Source organism: Polyodon spathula, chromosome 12 (genome assembly GCF_017654505.1).
Source record: "Polyodon spathula isolate WHYD16114869_AA chromosome 12, ASM1765450v1, whole genome shotgun sequence".
In the NCBI taxonomy this organism is placed as follows: Eukaryota; Metazoa; Chordata; class Actinopteri; order Acipenseriformes; family Polyodontidae; genus Polyodon; species Polyodon spathula.
The window spans coordinates 21,682,483-21,703,623 of record NC_054545.1 but is presented as its reverse complement, the minus strand read 5'-3'; the positions used below and the strand labels follow the sequence as shown (position 1 = coordinate 21,703,623).

General features: G+C 42.4%; 1 protein-coding gene across 2 annotated transcripts in view; it reads right to left on the bottom strand.

The window, feature by feature from the left end:
- The window catches only part of LOC121324321 (PH and SEC7 domain-containing protein 2-like), a 280,349-nt gene that overhangs the window by 159,339 nt on the left and 99,869 nt on the right, over positions 1 to 21,141 (bottom strand). For both annotated transcript variants that reach the window (XM_041266043.1, XM_041266042.1), the window contains exons 2-3: positions 18,442 to 19,084; positions 1,370 to 1,840 (exon numbers count right to left, since the gene is read on the bottom strand). In XM_041266043.1, the coding sequence (XP_041121977.1) occupies positions 1,370 to 1,840; positions 18,442 to 18,995 (1,025 nt within the window). In that variant the 5' untranslated portion in view covers positions 18,996 to 19,084. The remainder of the gene's footprint in view (positions 1 to 1,369; positions 1,841 to 18,441; positions 19,085 to 21,141) is intronic.

Below are 21,141 nucleotides of genomic sequence, written 5' to 3'. Positions count from 1 at the left end.
TCAGTTAATGATTGTGTTTCAACCTGCATATTGAATTGATGATCATTAGCACCTGTTTGGTATAATTGTTTAATCATACACCTGACTATATGCCTACAAAATCCCTGACTTTGTGCAAGTGTACCTAGAAGAATTGATGCTGTTTTGAAGGCAAAGGGTGGTCACACCAAATATGGATTTGATGTAGATTTTTCTTCTGTTCACTCACTTTGCATTTTGTTAATTGATAAATATAAACTATTAACATGTCTATTTTTGTATATTAACATTCTTACTTTACAGCATTTTTTCACACCTGCCTAAAACAGTACTGTATATAAGAACATAAGAAAGTTTACAAACGAGAGGAGGCCATTCGGCCCATCTTGCTCGTTTGGTTGTTAGTAGCTTATTGATCCCAAAATCTCATCAAGCAGCTTCTTGAAGGATCCCAGGGTGTCAGCTTCAACAACATTACTGGGGAGTTGATTCCAGACCCTCACAATTCTCTGTGTAAAAAAGTGCCTCCTATTTTCTGTTCTGAATGCCCCTTTTTCTAAACTCCATTTGTGACCCCTGGTCCTTGTTTCTTTTTTCAGGATGAAAAAGTCCCTTGGGTCGACACTGTCAATACCTTTTAGAATTTTGAATGCTTGAATTAGGTCGCCACGTAGTCTTCTTTGTTCAAGACTGAACAGATTCAATTCTTTTAGCCTGTCTGCATATGACATGCCTTTTAAGCCCGGAATAATTCTGGTCGCTCTTCTTTGCACTCTTTCTAGAGCAGCAATATCTTTTTTATAGCGAGGTGACCAGAACTGCACACAATATTCAAGATGAGGTCTTACTAGTGCATTGTACAGTTTTAACATTACTTCCCTTGATTTAAATTCAACACTTTTCACAATGTATCCGAGCATCTTGTTAGCCTTTTTTATAGCTTCCCCACATTGCCTAGATGAAGACATTTCTGAGTCAACAAAAACTCCTAGGTCTTTTTCATAGATTCCTTCTCCAATTTCAATATCTCCCATATGATATTTATAATGTACATTTTTATTTCCTGCGTGCAGTACCTTACACTTTTCTCTATTAAATGTCATTTGCCATGTGTCTGCCCAGTTCTGAATCTTGTCTAGATCATTTTGAATGACCTTTGCTGCTGCAACAGTGTTTGCCACTCCTCCTACTTTTGTGTCGTCTGCAAATTTAACAAGTTTGCTTACTATACCAGAATCTAAATCATTAATGTAGATTAGGAATAGCAGAGGACCTAATACTGATCCCTGTGGTACACCGCTGGTTACCACACTCCATTCTGAGGTTTTATTGTTTAACTAATATGAATCTCTGAGGTGTTTACCCAAAGTGCATATTTAATCCACGGTACCTGCTGGAGTTTGCAATCTCGTCGGTATCGATGTGAAACCCGTTGGGGATGGTCTTGAGGGAGGACCTGCTCAGAACGTTCTCAGACCTGCTGCTGGTGATGGTGGAGTGGCGCAGGGGACTCCCGTAGCTCCCCTCGGCACAGTGACTGGTGCCCGGTTCCTGCTCATGCCCCAGGACCTCATGCTGCTTCTCCAGGATCCCATGATGCTGCTCCAGGAGCTCTGGCCCCTCCTTGATCCTCTGCTGGATGAGCGGGGTGAGGGGCGCCTCGAAGCTGACGCAGCTGTCCGTCTCATCGGTCAGGGACAGCACGTCCAGAGAGTCCATGCTGCTGTAGTAGGTGTCTTTCATCAGATGAGACTCCACAATCCTCTCGAATGTGGAGCTGAAGCCATCACGGTTGTCACGTAACTGAACCATCTCTTTCTCAGGGTTCACTTCGGCATGTGCCATCTCTCCCATTGCGTTTCTGAAAAAAACAATGCTGTCAATATGTAGAACCGCACTGGTTACTTTTTACTGGCAAACGATTGAAGACCTAAATTACTGATTGATAGTATAATATAATGGCCTAAAACTTGGAGCAAAATTTAACTGAAACCTCTTCTCCTTTGGATCACTAGACACTCTCCTGACACTGCGGTCGCAAGAATGAATCAGCCTTTACTCTCTCCATACACAGCTGATTTATACAGCTTACCATTTTAATAAGGGGTCTGCTCTCTCTCTCTCGGATATTGGGATTGTGGGTGGGGCTTGAAGAGTTGTAGGGAAGGAGTGGAAGTAGTGTTTTTCTAAGTGTTTGTATTTTGTTTGTGCGTGTGTGTGTTCGTGTTGAAATTTTCAAGGGTGAGCCCCAGCGATGGGGTCTCATTCACCGGGGTTTGGGGGGGATGGGCGTTGGGGTGCGTTGTATGCTGGGTGGTAGCGTGTCCATGGAGGAGTGTGTGTTAGTAGAGGGAAAAGTTGTAGGATGTAATATTTTTTTTTAACCAAGTAGCTCAAGCTGACCAGCTAGTGGAGCAAGGGATTAATGTTCGAGGTTTGTTTTTGGAAGTGTCTCCCTTGGTTTCACTAGTCACTAAGGTGATACTGTCCAACGTTCCCCCATTTTTGAGTAATGGTCCGCTGGAGAATGAATTTTCGAGATACAGGAAGCTCGTATCTGCTATTAAACCCATTCCCCTGGGTTGTAAAGATTCAAATCTTAAACACGTCTTATAGGAGACAGGCATTTATTATTTTGGAAAATCCAGGCGATATAATAAGTTGTAGAATTTTAGTGTAGATGGAGTGAACTGTGTTGTTTTTGTTTCATCAGACACAATGAGGTGTTTTAATTTTGGAAAGCACGGGCATCAGAGAAAAGATTGCCCTGGTAAGAAAGACAAGACTGAGGCAAGACAGGAGAAGGGAGATGCTGGTGGGGGGGTGGCTGAGGATGTCGGAGAGCAGGGGGAGAATGGGCTCCCCGTCCCAGACCCAAGAGCCTTCATAGAATGATGCAGAGCCTGCACCCCAACCTGCTTTTCAAGCTGTGAAGCAAGCTAGTGATTGTACTATTAATGAAGGCCAGTTCACTAAAGTGAACTAAAAAAAGGAATAAAAGTGTGGCTGTGCTGTCAGATATTGTGCTGGAGTGGAGCTCAAGGGCAGGGAGTCGGGAGGTCGCTGAGTCAGATACGGCCACCAGCTCAAAGGTTGTGGAGCGCGGAGGTGTACAGGCATCGTTCGCCGATGGGCCAGAGTCCGGTCCAGCGGCTGTACTGACATGCCTGGAGGAGAAGGGGAAGTCCAGCCTGACAGCGGAAATCCCCATGCCTGACTCGGCAGAGGGGTTTGGAGCAGCTTGTATCAGCGGAAAGGAACGGCGAGGAGCTGAAACAAATTAGGGTGAGTGAAGTTGAAGAAAATGAAGAGATGCACGAGATGGAAGACGGGGAGCTCTCTGATTCCTCTATTTCTTCTGATATCTTTGGCAGCCAACCTGCCAGCAAAAAAAATATATACTCAATAGAGAAAATAGTTTTTTAGATCTTACAAAAAACAAGAAAGGCATAGAAGTTAAACATTATTTCCAAGATTTGAAATTGTTTTTATACTCTGTACAGATAGCTTTTAAAATAGCAATGTTAGATGAATTAAGTCAGCAAAAAAGATTTAGATTAAAGAAAATGGTGCAGAATATGAAGAAAATTGTTGGAAACTGGTTAAAGAAAACTATTTAAAATGGCTGTTTTTTATAGAAATGTATTTGTTATTGTTGTCTTGTTGCTTTTTAACTTTTTAGCTGTAATGGAGAAAACAAATTTTATCTCTTAATGTTAACGGATGTAGACAGGCTTTTAAAAGAGTGCAGCTTTATGATTTTTAAAAATGAAGCGGGCAGGTGTGGCGTTTCTGCAAGAGACCCACTCTGACACAAAGAATGAAGCAGCCTGGCATGCAGAGTGGCAGGGGCAGAATGTGCTGAGTCACGGCTCTAATGCTAGCGCTGGGGTCACTGTGCTTTTTAGCTCTAGGTTAAGTTTAAGCATTTTAGATGTGGTGCAGATAGTTAAAGGGCGTCTTTTAAAGGTGAGTGTTGAAATTGGGGAGATTATTTATGTTTTTATTAATGTATATGCTTCAAATGTAGGAAAGGAAAGAATTTTTTTTTTTTTTTTTATAAACTTAAGGATACTCTTTTAAAATTTAACAGCAATGAGGTTTTCATGGTTGGGGGGGATTTTAATTGCACCGAGGATTTTAATAGAGATAGGAATGGTGAGGAGCTACATCCCCAGTCTGCTAGAGTTTTAATTGAGTTTGGTGACCTGGTTGATGTTTGGAGGTGTCTGCATCCACGCACAGGTCAATATACTTGGTCACAGCACCATAGAACTTGTGTATATAGAGCGCGTTTAGACCAGGTGTTTATTTTAAGAAATCATTTAAACATTATTACAGCAGGATTGATTGTTCCTAATAGTATTTCAGATCACCAGTGCTTGGTAGTTATAGCTGTCTTCCTAAGGGAACCTAGCAGACCTTCATATTGGTGTTTTAATTTAAAATTGTTAGAATATGGTACTTTTAATAATACTTTTAAATATTTTTGGTGTGTGTGGAAGAAGCAAAAATCTAAATACAGAGATTTAAGGGAGTGGTGGGATATTGGGAAGGCACAGATTAAATACTTCTGTCAACAGTACACTTTGGACACAACCAGGTCCCTAAACAATGCAGTTAGAGAGTTGGAGAGAGATATCTTACAGTTGTAAAATGATGAAAACAATACATTTAATGAGCAAACATTCATAAGATTTAAAAGAGAAGAAAGGACTATTGGGCGACCTGCTGAAGGAGAGAGTGAGGGGGCAATGGTGCGATCCCGATTTGTGGAGTGCAGAGATATGGATGCACCCACCAGTTTCTTCTCAGTTTGGAGAAGAGGAGAGCAGAGAAGAACCGGCAGCTGAGGTACGTGCGTATGCCTGATGGCAAGGAGCTGTACAGCCAATAGGAGATCTGTGACACAGCAGTGCAGTTCTATAAGGAATTGTTCTCTAAAGAGCATTGTGACCCAGAGGACACTGAATGGTTGCTTCATGGCCTGCCCAGACTAGGAGAGGAGGAGCAGAAGGACCTGGATACTGCACTGAAGTTTACAGAACTAACTGATTCTGTCTCTCAGTTTTCTAGTGGGAAAGCCCCCGGGGTTGACTGCTTCCCTGTGGAGTTCTACAAACACTTCTGGACTCTGATAGGGGAGTACTTCTTCCAGGTGTTGCAAGTGAGCTTGGAACTTGGTGAACTGCCCCTCAGCTGCCGTAGGGCAGTAATGTAATTAATGTAAAAAGGGAGACCTATGGTTTTTAAAGAACTGGAGACCTGTGGCACTTTTATGTTCCCATTAGAAATTAATTTCAAGATCTTTATCAAATAGACTTAAGAAATGTATTGGACTTATAGTGTACACATATCAAACATACATTTTGGATTATTTATTTTTGATTCTTGATTTTATGTCTTTAAATGAGTTTAGGATTTTAATGAATTTAAATATGGGGTTGGTTTCCCTAGATGAAGAGAAGGCCTTTGACAGGGTTGACCACAACTACCTTTTTAAGGCCTTAGGAGCTTTTGATTTGGGCCTGTTTTTATTAATTTTATAAAACTTTTAAATACAAATACTTTTAGAATTTTAAAGGTTAATAATAGCCTGAGTTGGCCTTTTCCGGTGTGCAGGGGCATTAGACAAGGCTGCTCTCTGTCTGGTATATTGTATTCACTTTCCACAGAGCTGCTGTTGCACCTTCTGAGGGGTAGACTGCTTGGCTGGGAGGTGTCCACTTCACCCTCCCCTGTTACTGTTAAACTGTCAGCCTATGCTGATGACATGAACGTTTTTCTTCGCAGTGATGGGGATGTCCAGGCCCTGAAGGAAACTTTAGAAATGTTCCAGAGAGCATCGTCTACAAGGGTAAACTGGGCAAAATGTGACATCTTCCTGTCGGGCAGCTGGCAGGAGGGGGGTCCCCCAGTGTTGCCTAAGTCTTTGTAGTGGAACAGAGCTGGGATCAAGGTGCTGGGAGTATACTTGGGGTCCCGGCTGTTTATGGAGAAAAATTGTGAGGGCCTGCTGGAAAGGGTGAAGGGGTGACTGCAAAGCTGGCAGGGTTTGCTGGGGCAGCTGTCTTTCAGAGAGAGGGTCCTGGTCATTAATAACTTGGTGGCCTCCATGCTATGGCACAGATTGGTGTGCCTGGATCCTCCCAAGGGCATGGTACAGGAGATCCAGAGGGTGCTCTTGGATTTTTTCTGGAGTGGGAGACACTGGCTGAGTCCAGCAGTGCTGTATCTCCCCACTGATGAAGGGGGGCAAGGCCTGGTGAGTATTGCCAGCAGGGTGGCAGCTTTTAGACTTCAAGCAGTGCAGATGCTGGAGAAGAGGCTCATTGGAGCAGGCTAGCCTGTTTCTTTCTGAACACTGTAGGAGGGCTTGGTCTTGGTAAATCATTTTTTTTAATAGCTACCTCCCAGTTTGATGGAGTGGGTCTCCCCTCATTTTATCAGACCGTGTTGGAGGTGTGGAAGACAGTGAGGGTAGAGAGAGGCGGGGTCACTAACAGGCCAGGCTCTGTTACAGGAGCCTCTCTTCTTCAATACTTTTTTCGAGTTTGTTTCTTTCAGTCTAAGTCGTTGTGTGCTGCTTTTTGCAGAGCAGGTCTGACCCGCCTAGCTCATCTGTTTGAGCCTGGCTCTTCTTGCTGGATAAGTGCAGCTCAGCTAGCTAGGAGGTTAGGCTGGAGTTCAGAAAGGTTGGCTGGGAGGATTTTGAGTGGGCTGAGGGACTCTCTCTCCCTGGTGTTCAAAGAGTCTCTGAGAGAGGGGATGACCAGGAGAGCAGAGCAGGAAAGGGAGCCCATCTTCCCTTCAATACTCATCTCTCCAATTGGAACAATAGAGCCAGAAAACAGCAGCTGTGGTCTGCTGAGTATTGAAAGGGAGAAAGATCAGACTCTCCACAGTATTGAGAGCAAAAAGCTTTATCGCCTCCATGTCAAGACAGTCCATTTCAGGCAGCTGCATGGGCTGACTGACACTAAGTGGAGGGTTCATCTCTCTGTTGATGGAGACTTAAGGCCTATCTGGAGAGTGTTACATAAGTTACCACTGTCTAAGAGAGGTGGGGATCTACAGTGGAGGCTTCTCCACTGTATAGTGAGTACGGGAAGGTTTCTTCACAGAGTTGACCCCAGTATCAGTAGCAAGTGCTGTTTCTGTGGGCAGGAGGAGACAATCTTTCACGCCTACAGTGATTGTGGAAAGGTTGGAGTACATTTACCCATCTGCTGCAGGATCTCCTGCAGTCTCTAGGGGTGGCATTCAGCAAATAGTTGTTTATTTTCGGCATCCCCTACAGTGTCAGAACAAGAGGCAGGAGCCTTTTAATGAATGTTATTGTTGGACAGGCCAAACTGTCCATTTTGAAAACAAGGAAAAATCAAGTAGTAGAGTCAGTAGGGTCCTGGTTGATTTTAACTATTTTAAAATGGTCAGGAATCCGGCAGGTTTCCAAGAGTGATGGTGTGTGGGAGACTCTGTGTGCTCAGTGACTCCAGGGGGGGAGCACATACATCTAGAAAGGGTTACAAAATCATTTCTAAGGATTTCGGGCTTCACCAATCCACTGTCAGGATCTAGAGGCACATTATGCCATGATCAAAAGAAATTCCTGAAGAAAAAAAAGTTGTTGATGCCTATCAGTCTGGAAAAGGTTACAAAGCCATTTTTAAGGCTCTGGGGCTCCACCAAACCACAGTCAGAGCCTGTGGCAAACTGCCCACCCCTGCGTGTATTTTTTGTTATTTATTGTGTGTTAATGTTGGTGTATAGTCATTGGTACAAAGGATATAAACGGGTCTATGTAACACAAGTGTTTAAAATGTATATTTGTATTTAGGCATGAGGATTAGACAGCACTTCACGTGCAAGTAAAAAGTAATAATATGTGAGCACGGGGAATTGCACTTTATTAATTCACGTGCAGTTGTACCACGACTCCAATTGAATGGTTGATTAGCAATCGAGTCACGGTACAGCTGCATAAATGCAGCATGTTTTCACCCACTTGGGGTTGTGTGTTTGGTGAGTGGAGAACGGGATTGGAGACGGAGGTAAAGATAAAAAGAATAGTTAATGTTAAAGTATCAGCTCACCGTGTTTGTCTGTATAGTCCGTTTTGTTTGTCTCTTTTGTTTTGATGAATGTGCCGTGTCCTGTGTTTTTCTTTGTTACGACCTTTTTATTTATTGTTCTGTTAATTCATTAAATGCTGAGCGAGACCATGCGCTCAGCTCCACCAAACTCCACCTCTCTTTCAATTTATTTCCTGGTTCCTGTTTCTGGTCTGACATCCCCCACTCTGGCCGTCTTTGTGACAGAGCCATATTGTCCAAATGGAGAAAGTTTGGGACAGTATTGAACCTTCCCAAGAGTGACTGTCCTGCCAAAATCTCTCCAAGAGCAAGGCGAAAAATCGCCAAGGAAGTTAAAAAGAACCCTAGAACAACATCCAGGGATCTGCAGGCCTCTTTTACCTTGGCTAAGGTCAGTGTTCATGACTTCATCATCAGAAAGACACTGGGCAAAAACGGGATTCATGGCAGATTAGCAAGGCGGAAACCACTGCTCACTAAGAAGAACATGAATGCTCATCTCAAGTTTGCCAAAAAGCACCAGGATGATCCTCAAGAGTTCTGGAACAATGTTCTATGGACAGTGGAACTTAATGGCCAACATGGGCCCCATTATGTCTGGCGAAAACCAAACACTGCATTCCACAGTAAGAACCTCATACGAACGGTCAAGCAGGGTGGTGGTAGTGTCATGACTTGGGTATGCTTTGCTGCATCAGGGCCTGGATGACTTGCCGTCATTGAAGGAACCAGGAATTCTGCTCTGTATCAGAGAATTCTACAGGAGAATTTCAGGCCATCCGTCCGTCAGCTGAAGCTAATGCGCAGCTTGTTCATGCAGCAAGACGGTGATCCAAAACACACAAGCAAGTCTACATCAGAATGGTTGAAGAACAAGAAATTTAAAGTTTTGGAATGGCCTAGTCAAAGTCCAGACCTAAACCCCATTGAGATGTTGTGGCTGGACCTGAAACGAGCAGTTTATGCTCAAAAACCCACAAATGTCACCGAGTTGAAGCAGTTTGCATGAAGGAGTGGGCCAAAATTCTTCCACGGTGCTGTCAGAGACTGATCAATAACTACAGGAAGCGTTTGGTTGCAGTTATTGCTGCTACAGGTGGATTAACCAGTTATTGAGTCTAAGGGAGCGATTACTTTTTCACATGGGTAGCGTTGTTCACTCAGGGTCCCTTTTATCGAATGTTAGATTTTAGTTGACGATCTCATAACATTCAGTGTCAAAAATATTCAAAAATGCAGAAAATCAGACGGGGCAAATACCTTTTCACTGTATGTGCGTGCGTGCAGGCGTGTGTGTGTATATGAGAGGATTAGCCTGGATTAAGATGATGGGTATGTCTCATTACAGAAGAACAACCTACAGTAGTTTTTTATTATAGCCTAATCCCAAATACATTCATTAATGTCAGCTAGGGACAGCACCTGTGATGTTTCTCAGAAAACTGCATGTAAAGAGTGTGCAGTATCAGTATCAGTATCCAGGATAATAAAGCTCCTGGTTTCTGATACAGTGGCTACCACTGAAATGAAATCAAGCAGTCCACATGCCAGCCTGCCTCTTTAGACTCACCAATAAAGCCCTGGTAATTTAAAAGAAAGTCCTCATTAGTAAAGATGTAGCACACTAGAAAATATTATTTGTATTATTTGTAACTGTTCATTGATGCGCTGAAATGTTAATGATATTTAAAATGATATAATGTAAAATAATAATGTGTTACCCTTGCCTTATTATCAGTTTTTGTCTGTGCTTGATTGATCCACAGAATCTTTTAAAGGCAAGTACAATGTTTCCTGCTGTTAAAAGTTCTTAATAATCACAGACATTTGGTCGTATCTGCTGTGACATGGTCTGTCCAGTTCTGCAGTTTCTTGTACCAAGAATGTGGTGATATGGTTACCCATGGCTGTCACTTAATACACTAAGATCCTTTTCTTTTGGAAACTAGACATATTACAGGATCACTAATTGCATTTTATAAATTCAGTTTTGCTGGTGCATTAGGATTAGGAGGTATATTTTGCATTTTTAAAGTAATTGCAGCTAACAAAATGTCATTAATCTTACTCACTTTGCACTTACATTAGCTACATGGCTCTCAAAGGCTCTATTGTTAAGAACCCTCTCCTACCACCCGGACCCTCCAAGAGAAGATTTCCTTGTACATGGGTTGCCGACAGTTCTGAGAAAGTACAGTAAGCAATGTAGAACAACTGCTTAGGTATCAACAGTAGAACAAATGGAAGATAAAGGGATGGCTAGTACTTTGTGGCATAGCATAATTGGCAGCTGACATAACAGCTGACAAAAGAGCCTGCCCATCATTCATCATGCTGCCACTATGAAATGCTTGCAATTCCTGTGGATTTATTGAGTTCTGTTGTGGGTAATGTGTCATACTAAGGATGAACTTTATTGTGGAAACAGATGGCCATCACATTTAAATACATCCATGACAGACAGCGTCCAGTGGTCTGCTATCAGGGAATTGGTCAAAGGAATTTTGCCTTATTTGTTTGTTTTTTTTACATTATCACTGGACCCCATTTCATTGTGCTGCAATTTTTTTGTTTTTCTTCATTTTACTTCAATTGTTGATTCTTTGCTAACTGCTTTTTTTTTTTTTTTTTTTTGCTGTATGCAGGAAACCAGAGATCTTGAGCACAAGAAAAATAGGGAGCAGGGATAATGTTATCCTAGTTCTTATGAGAAGCAGATGGATTAGGCTACCTTATAACTTTTTAAAAGATTTTTAACTTTCATGGTGAAGAATTGGCATCATACTATCACCTGTCTTTCAGATACATTGTATAACAGGAGCCCGGAGCAGGAAGTGTGAGACCAAGGAGAGTCATCTGTGTCATTGCTATCAGCCTGATCTTAATGGGTTTCAGTTATCAACACAAGAGTCAGAGGCAGACAATGAGGATAGATGTGTACTGGAGAGGGATATATAGAGGATCCATCCTGAGCATTCACAGGGTCCTGTAGTTATTCCACAACGAGGATAGCTGTGTACTGGAGAGGGATATATAGAGGATCCATCCTGAGCATTCACAGGGTTCTGTAGTTATTCCACAACGAGGATAGCTGTGTACTGGACAGGGATATATAGAGGATCCACCCTGAGCATTCACAGTCCTGTAGTTATTCCACATTGAGGATAGCTGTGTACTGGACAGGGATATATAGATGATCCACCCTGAGCATTCACAGGGTCATGTAGTTATGCCACAATGAGGATAGCTGTGTACTGGAGAGGGATAACATAGAGGATCCACCCTGAGCATTCATAGAGTTCTGTAGTTATGCCACAATGAGGATACCTGTGTCCGGTACCTGTGATTCAGTGGGTGAATAAAATGTATGTATGCTTTTATTCAGTGTGTAATCACACTGAACTGCTGAGGTCAATCTTAAAATGAAGCTAAACTTTTCTATACAATGTTTACAGCCCTGTATAAACAGTTAACAGTGTGTGCAATCCTACATACACAAGCACTCTATATCACCCTTCTGTCACCCTTTCAATCCTCTCCATGTACAGCAGGTAGTAAGACTTATCTGTCTCTCCTGACAGTAGAAAGCCACTGCTAATGAATGCTTCAAGGAGGAAGGATGCATGTCAGTCTGCAGCTAAAACTACCTTAGGTGACGGAAATGACTGGCAAACCAACAATGTCTGCTGAAGCACACAGAAGGCTAAGTGTGGCAAAGTGGTGAGTGAATACAGGTGAGTGCAGTGCAGAGCAGATCAATCATGCAGACAATTGCTTTCAGGTGAAAGGGTGTTTATTTAATGAATGATAATGTCCAGAGCCCAAAGGCAAACACCAGTAAATAATAAATATTGGAGTAATTGTAATGCCAGGTTTGACCCATAAGAAAAAGTCCAGTTTTTACACACACCAACACAAAACGGTTGTGAAATGCTGGGGAGAAAGTGTTCGGGTTGATGCTGGCTTGCGCTACAGCTCCAGATCGTTTACTGGTAGGCTAGTAGGAAAACAACAGTTACAGCCGACATTAACAAAAACAAAACACTGATGGTTTTTAGTATACACAATATTTTCTTCAAGGTCAAATCCAACCATTTGCAAAGGAACAGATTATTTTGCTACGCTCTTATTTTATACCATCCCTCATGACCCCTTGGTTAACGAGCACATCCTCTTCTCCAATTCACGGATGCCACGCCGTTTCCCATCTGGGTCACTGAGTTTGGGTACCATAGCACCGCCCCTTTTCTAGCCAGCTGACTTCCACCTACCCATGGGAATAAAGTGTCATGCCTTTTAGTCCAGGGTATTCTGTTCCCTTTACTATGTGTCCTCACAGATCAGGAGGGAGATCTAACAACAAGCGTCATTCGATCTCTGTCACATATCCCACCACTCAGAGTGGAGCCGAAGGAACACTCGGCTAAATCTACCTTTCTCATTACTCCTCCCTTCTGGGAAAAATAATCTGTATGTTGGTGGTTTTTCCCCACACGGTGAAGGGCTGCAATGCCAGATACCACCGAGTTATTCGGGCATTGCGGTCCTTCATTGTGCTTAACCACTTCAGTGGGGCATGGTCAGTGACGAGATCAAAAGAGTGCCCCAGCAGGTAGTTTCTCAAAGAGTGAGAAGCCCATTTGATGGCCAAGCACTCTTCCGATGAAGGAGTAGTTGCGCTCCCGAGGGAACATTTTTTTTACTAATGTACAAGATGGGTTGTTCTACTCCATTTACCATTTGGGACAAGACTGCACTCAAGCCAACATCCGACGCATCGGTGTGGAGGAGAATCTCTGGGTCATGAGAGTGGGGGCCTGGCAAAGTATCTGCTTAACAATGTCAAAAAAACCCTGAAATTCCTCTGCCATTCCCCATTATAAATCTCAAATATTGTCTATTTCTTGGCAAACGCACATTTTCTCAAGTTATCTGTCAGCCTGGCTGCCCTTAGAGACTGAAGGACTGCTGTGATCCTAGCCAAATCAATATACGCTGCCACATATTCATGATGTGGATGTAAAACCTGGTCTCTGAAAGGCAGCGGGCGCACCATGTAGCTCAAATGGCATGTTTGTGAAATGAAACAGACCCTCTGGTGTTGAAAACGCGGGTTTCTCTCTAGAACTACGAGGTAACAGGATCTGTCAGTATCCCTTCGTCAGATCCAAAGTGGACATAAACCTTGCCGTTCCCAGTCTATCTAGAAGCTCATCGACCCGAGGCATGGGATAAGAATAAAACTTGGCAATAGCGTTACCTTGCGAAAATCAACGCAGAAGCGGTTGGTGCCGTCCTTTTTGGCCACTATCACAATTGGACTGCACCATTCGCTCCTGGAAGGCTCAATCACCCCAAGTTCAAGCATGTCCCATACCTCTTTATGAACACCACCTCATCGACTTTCTGGGATCCAATAAGAGCTCTCTCGCACTGTGACACCTGGGGGAGAGTCAATGGCATATTCAACAAGATTAGTTCTACTGAGCACGTCAGAAAAAAAACATTGTTGAGTTCCTCGATTAAAATACTAAGCTCATGTTGCTGATCAGAAAATAACTGTTCCCCCATCGAAATGTCCTTTGTGCTAGAGGTCTCTAGCTTGGGGCCCAAATCATATTTTGCATTGCCTGGGGCTATAAATAAGGCCTCCCTTGCCTGCCAGGGCTTTAATAAATTTATGTGATAAATTTCATGCTCATTACGGCGATTGGGCTGTCTAATTTCGTAATTCACTTTTCCTATAGCCCGAATCACTTCATATGGCCCCGGCCACTTAGCATATAGTTTGGATTCTGAGGAGGGAAGCAGAAGCATTACCTTGTCTCCAGGTCAAAAGGTTCGAATTAATGCATTTTTATTGTAATGCTGCTGTTTTCAGTGCTGAGAGATTCCCCTGGGTCTAACGACGACCAAATCTACCGATCTCTAAGTAGGAGCACATGCTGCACTACATTTTTGGATGAGCCTTTGTGCTCCTCCCACCCCTCTCTCAACAGATCGAGGATGCCGCGAGGCTGTCAGCCGTACAAGAGCTCAAAGGGGGAGAGCCCTTTCGAACTCTGTGGCTCCGCTCTCATTGCAAAAAGGAGGTAGGGAAGAAGCGATGCCCAAGTATGCCTCTGGGTCATCCTCCACTGTCATTTTGTGCGTCCTCACTTTCGGGGCCACCATGATGATGGGGTCCGCTGATGCTGTGGGCGGTATCACCAGCCCAACCCTCTCGATCAGTGCACTGTACCTCTTTGTTCCGTCCCTCCTCAGCCTCCCATCTGCTGTCCAGCTGCTCCAGCAGCACCGACAGTGCTGCGTAGTCCATCCCTCTTCTGACAACCATGTGTGGCAAAGTATTGAGTGGATACAGGTGAGTGCAGTGCAGAGCAGATTAATCACCCAGACAACTGCTTTCAGAAGCAAGGGTGTTTTACTTAGTGAATAACAATGTCCAGAGCCTGAAGGCAAACACCAGTAAATAATAAATGTTTCCCCGGGTTTGACCCGCAACCAAAAGTCCAGATTTTACACACACCAACACTAAACACAAAACACATAACAGTGAAGTGATATTACGTGCTAGTAGTACAATTTACAGTTCTCCATGAAATGCTGGGGTGACAGTGATGTCCAGGTTGATGCTGGCTTGGGCTACAGCTCCGGATCGTGTTACTGGTAGTCTAGTGAGGCAAACAAGAGTTACAGCCGACGTTAACAAACACAAAACAAACACCGTTTTTAGTATACACGGTATTTCCTTCAAGGTCAAATGCAACCATTTACAAAGGAACGGATTACTGCTATGCCCCTATTTTATACTCTTGCTCATGACCCCTTGGTTAATGAGCACATCTGCTTCTCCAATTCGCAGATGCCAAGCCGTTTCCTGTCCTGGTCATTGAGTTCGGGTACCGTCTTCCACCTACCCATGGGAATAAAGTGTCATGCTTTTTAGTCCAGGGTACTCTGTTCCCTTTACCTAGTGCCCTCACAAATGGGAAGAGAGATAAAACACCAAGTCTCATTCGATCTCTGTCACACTAAGCTATTGAAGAAATTATTTTCTGTTTTGTATTTGCAATTAATTTAGAACAATTTGTAAATTTGATTTTTCACTTTGACATTATGGACTTTTTTTGTGTTGATCAGTGGCAAAAACTCCTAATTAAATCCATTCTGATTCCATGTTGTAACACAATAAAATTTGAAAAAGTCCAAGGGGGGTGAAAACTTTTGACAGCCACTGTACATGCAGCATTTAAACGGCTTCCTACAGCATGGTTCAGCTGTCTGCTTTACCACATGCAAGCTGTGATATTCCAGTTCCCATGACAACCATTTCATTGCTACCCAGATCAGATTGCCCACAATACAGCCGCTGATCACAAAAGCAAAAAAATCTGAATGAATCCAGCCACTGTATAGCTTTAGAATCAAGTCTGAGTGATTTACTGAATTATGTAATATAATAAATCACAGCGCATTACCCTGCAACAGGTCATAGCATTACCAGCAATGGCAATACAATGGGTTTACACTCCTAATACGATATTTATATGGAACAACGCTGTGGTACTTCAATGGATTATCAGCAGCGTGTGCTGGTTCATATCATTGGAAAAATGTTACAACTCTGGTGCTGTTTTATCAACAACAGCCTTAGAACTGTTCTTTCAGCAGCAGCAGGTGACCCAAGAAACATGTTTATGCCTTGCTAGATTTGTTTGCTAGCCTATTTGGCAACGGATTCACAAAAGATGAAACTAAGTGTGTGTTATACAGGGGTGTGTGTTATACAAGGGGTGTGTGTTACACAGAGAGAGTGTGTTATACAGGCTGTGTGTGTGTGTTATACAGGGTGTGTTTGTTATACAAGGGGTGTGTGTTATACGGGGGGAGGGCTATACGGGGGTGTGTGTTATACAGGTGTGTGTGTTATACAAGGGGTGTGTGTTATAAAAGGAGTGTGTTATACATGGTGTGTTGTTATATAAGGGATGTGTTTTATACAGGGTGTGTGTATGCTATCTAAGGGGTGTGTGTTATACAGGGTGTAGTGTTATACAAAGTATAAAAACATGTATATTAATAGGTCAATTAAACCTGTAAAGGGCCATTAAAATGTGCTTTATTGTGGTCATTCTGGTAGCTCCACAAGGAGTTTCAGGATGACATAACATGATGCGGTTTTGTGGCAGATCTTGAGTGAGACATTGGTTACACAGGCAGGGCATTGAAATGCAGACAGCATGTTCTGTCTGCTAAATATTGACTATTCACTGTGGGAAATGTTATACAAGCTTGCTCAGTGGTATATTCCAGTCTGCTATTATTCTCCAGAATATGTATCTGCAGTATTCTACAGTTTTATAGCTGTTTTGCACATATGAACAACTTCATTCTTGGAGTCAGAAACACCACAATTGTCATACAGTGAAATGACCCAGGAAATCCCCGAAATCATGTTTTAAAAAGGAAATTTGAGACGTATGTAATGAAAGGATGTGCATGGCGGAGAATGTTTATGGAAATACTTTGATAGCTGCAATTACTTTTACAACTCTGAATGTACAACAACACAGTGCAGCCCCCTCCTCCATGCTGGCAGAGCCCCTCCACTGTTCACTATGCAGGACAGGGTGTCCCTGTCAGACACTGTTCACTGTGCAGGACAGGGTGTCCCTGTCAGACACTGTTCACTGTGCAGGACAGGGTGTCCCTGTCAGACACTGTTCACTGTGCAGGACAGGGTCTCCCTGTCAGACACTGTTCACTGTGCAGGACAGGGTGTCTCTATCAGACACTGTTCACTGTGCAGAACAGAGAAAATAGTGACCTGTGTGTCCTTCATTTGCTTGTTCCACAGCTTCAGTACAGAAGCAGGATGGCACAATGTGTTTGTGTAAATTGCTTTCTAATTGACCTGGGTAACGTTTCTAAACTACCCATTTACCATTAGTCCTTACCACCATGTGATTAACACTGTAGGTGCACAATACAGTATATCAGGCTTTATTAACACAGTTTAAACACATTAAATAAATTCATAACTCTCACCACTACCATTCCCTATGTGGGGCTCAAATGTGCAGTTTGGTATGAAACATACTAGGATAAAGAAAACTTCCAAGTGGTCATTCTTCCCACCCCTTCAACATCTGTCATTACCAATCAATTGCTTCCCCACAATGACTGCCATGCTTTCACCCCCTGAGACACAGCTTAGTTAAACCAACACAGGAAGTGCATGTGCAACGGACAACCTGAAATAACGTGTAGCATTTTCTTACATTTTTACAATGTGCTTCTTTCAAAATGGAATATATAGAGGCTTGCATGGCAACATACATGAGAGAAATGTACATTTGCTAGAGCCCCTTTCACTGCTTAAAAGTTATATTTAGAAATCACACAAAAATAAAGACTACAAATGTGGCTCATAAGATTAAAAGGAGCAATACTTAATGTCATTGTAGCAGGGAGAGATCTGTGCTGACTCTGCTGGCGTGTTCACAGTACTGCAGGAAGAGGGCGGCAGTCTTCCAACAACCGCCTGTGAGTCATGGCAGTGACACGGGGAGGTGGGAAGGTAGGTGTGTGGACTTTCCCCCTCTCTGAATGGCTGAGAAGCGAGTCTTGGCAGATTGCTATCCCTATAAAGAAATGCTCTGCTGTTTCCTCAGGTCTGTCCACTTAGACGCAACAAGAGTGCGGAAGCTCTGATCCAGGACCGGGAATCAAGCGAAACAAAGAGTTTCACAGCGAGACAGAGAGAGCGGGGAACCCTTGGGCAGACCCTGGCGTATTGTAAAAGAGCAGGCTAGTTAGCCTACAGAGTAGGATGGTGATCCGGGTCATGCGGGTAGCAGCGACCGGGATAACACTGCCGAGTGCAGCACCTTTTATTTGTAGTTTTATTACTGTTTTATTTTCCATTGTTCTTTTCGCCTTCTGTTTTCATTATTATTTCTTTTGAGCACCTGCGAGTGCACTTGCTGTTCGCGTACCAGCTGTGGTATTTCCGTGGTGCTGTCTATCATGGTTGATAGGCAACCACGGTCAACAGTGCCCCCTGCAGGAAAAAGCAAGAACTGTTCTCAAATAAAACTGGGCACCTGGGTGGTGTTTTCAATTACACCTGTCTGTCTCCTAAGCAGTGAATTACCCACACCCCTTCCACAGTCATATTTCCAGACAAATCATTATTTTAGTTCCCCCTTGACAGCTACAAGTTGTGAGATTAATCTATTCTTCTTTCAGCAGAAAAGCCCATATATCTGATATGAATGCCATCACAAACAACACTCATTCTGAAGGGGATTACCTTTGCTCTCCATTTCATATCTAACCCATCTCATTCCTTTAACATTACCTTGTGGATTCATCTTCTGTCGACTGCTTGCTCGAACCTGCAGCCCTTTCCTTTAGCAGATGTGGAGGGTGTTTGTCCTCCTTGGCTAAGTTAGTAGTCATGCTTTTATTCTCTTTCAACTGGCCATTGATTCCATTGGCATGAGCAGACGTTACACTTCTCTTGCCCTCCATGCTGCCTTGCTGTCCTGACTCTGTTAGCAGGCCATTTGATGTGTTTCTGAAGCTGGAGTTCCCAAAGGATGCACTGCATTCTCTATCTGGCTGCTCCTGCATTCTCCCCACACTCTGCACTTCATTCCTTAATGCTGCTGGCTCTGCTGTTGTTCCCAGATGCTCAGTCCCATTGCTGTTTTGCTGACTCCCGAAGCCCTGGCCCTCATCAATAGCTTTGGGCAGGTCAGCACTTTTCCATGAATTAGCTTCTTTCCTGAGAGCCCCAGCATTGTTGCCATTCAAAGATAGATCCACTGCTTTGAGCCCTGGAGAAGTAGGATTGTCTGTGCTGTCAGTGTAGGAGGCGGAGGGAAAAGGAGAGCTGCTTGTTTCGTTCATGTCAACTCTTTCAGCAGATGAGAGTCTACGTAGTTTCCTTTAGTTAGGGAAAGAGGAGGCCTGGATGCAAGGTCTGGGAAAGATATTATCTGCAGAAGGAAACAGAAATAGCACTTAACCGGCTGTGTTCAAAGTGCTGTACTGTACACAGAGTAGGACAATGAACCAGAAGGGTGTGTTCATGCATTGTGTTAAGGAAACAAATAGTCTAGCACGTTTAATGAAAGCCTTGTATGGGAATATAAGATCTGTACGCTAATTATCTGCTGCAGGCACTTTTGAGCTCAGAAAAGACACCCTCCCAGATTCCTGGAGCGTGTAAAATATGCAATCAAATTAAATGAATCAGACCAGTTTAGTCCTGTCCAGTCTATGTATTTATAATCAGTGTGTGAGATTCCCTTACGGAAAAAAAAGAAATACAGAATTCTATTGGACAATACAATGTAAACTACTGCATGATTCAATTATAATTTATATTGCTATATACTGTGGCGTAGCTTCCCAGGGTGTCTGCCCTGCCACAGTACCTGTACATGTATTGCATGAAGCATGCACAGTATATAATTATCCCATATATTTCACTACTGTATATATTTCACAATAGAGTAAATGAAAAGATTGTGATACAATATAACTATTATAATATATTGTTTTAGTTGTGCAGCTATGATGGTATTAGTAAAATTAACTGAAAAAAGAAAACACCTAAATATATTGTGTGCCTATTATGTACTCGGCTTTCAGATACATAGCTCTAATTGCCAGTAACTTCAAACACGTTGTCTGTTTTCAAAAAGTACTTATTATGTACCTGCACCAATGGATTACATTATCATACACATTTATCTAGGCTCTCATTAGGTGTCAGCATCAAGCACCACTGCTCCCTCTAGCTCCCTCATTCTGTACCTATAATTCTGTAAATTACTTTGTCTGTTGTCCACTTGAATATAGCAGTTTTATAAGCACAATATATTTCTAAGATAGTAAGCATACAATTATTAATTATACTTTAGTGGTTGTGGGCTACTGCAGCTTTAATTCCTTCTCACCATCAAAATTCTCATGTACCAATTACAATTACCAGGTACAATTATGAGTGATTTGTCTCTCTCTGATCACGCTTGTCATAAACTGACATCTGAAAAAAGTAGCAAATAAAGGTGCCCATTAGAGAGTCACATTAGGATGGGATTCCTGCGGACCTTGTGGGATTATTATTTACACAGATATTTTTGATATTAACATATTATTTCTGAATGAAGTCATTATTTTTGACATGTTTATCGTTATTATTTAGCATGTAAGCTGCATCAGTTAAGCAGCTAGTTAGCTAGCTAGCTGTTTAGTACTAGCTACTGTAATACTTACCTTACACTCATTTGTTTTATGTGTAGTTTCATGCTGTTATTTTACTGCACTTAGGCAGCGTCATGTGAATATTACTTACATTGTTGTGAATATGTATTCTTATTTGAGTACGCATTTGTGATTTGTATTTGGAGTTTCACACTTTTACCCAAGTAAAGCCTCTAAAGATACACCTTATCTCTTGGAGAATCATTTGGACGAGTGTTTAGCTGACTGATAGCTGGATAGGAGTTACACTCAGCGAGGCAAGTTTTTTTTTTTTTCTGTTTCTAACAGGTTATGTATAATAAAACAGTTGAAGCGGGTTTGTGTGGTTTGTATTATTCTTGTAATAGGTAATAGGTAATATGGCAGAGTGAATTACATTTGAAAAATTCAACTGGGAACAGGATGATGAGAATGAAAAATACAAGAAAAAAAGGGTAACCCAAAAAATAGCCTGCCTGAAAGGTATGTCATACAGAGAGAGGCTAAAGAAAGCAGTCTTTTCTCTTTCTTAAATATTACGGGACAGGATGGGACAGGGCATTTTTTTACAAGACGGGATGGGACAGGAAAAAAAAAAATATATATATATATATATATATATATATATATATATATATATATATATATATATATATATATACGGAACAGTGGTCACCTTTTTACCTTTTAAGACCAAGCTGTCATACCCTTGTTTGTATGGAATGTTTTTAAAACCTTTTCTTTTCACAGGATGGGATGGGACAGGAACATTTATGATGGGACAATATGGGATGAAACTCAAGTT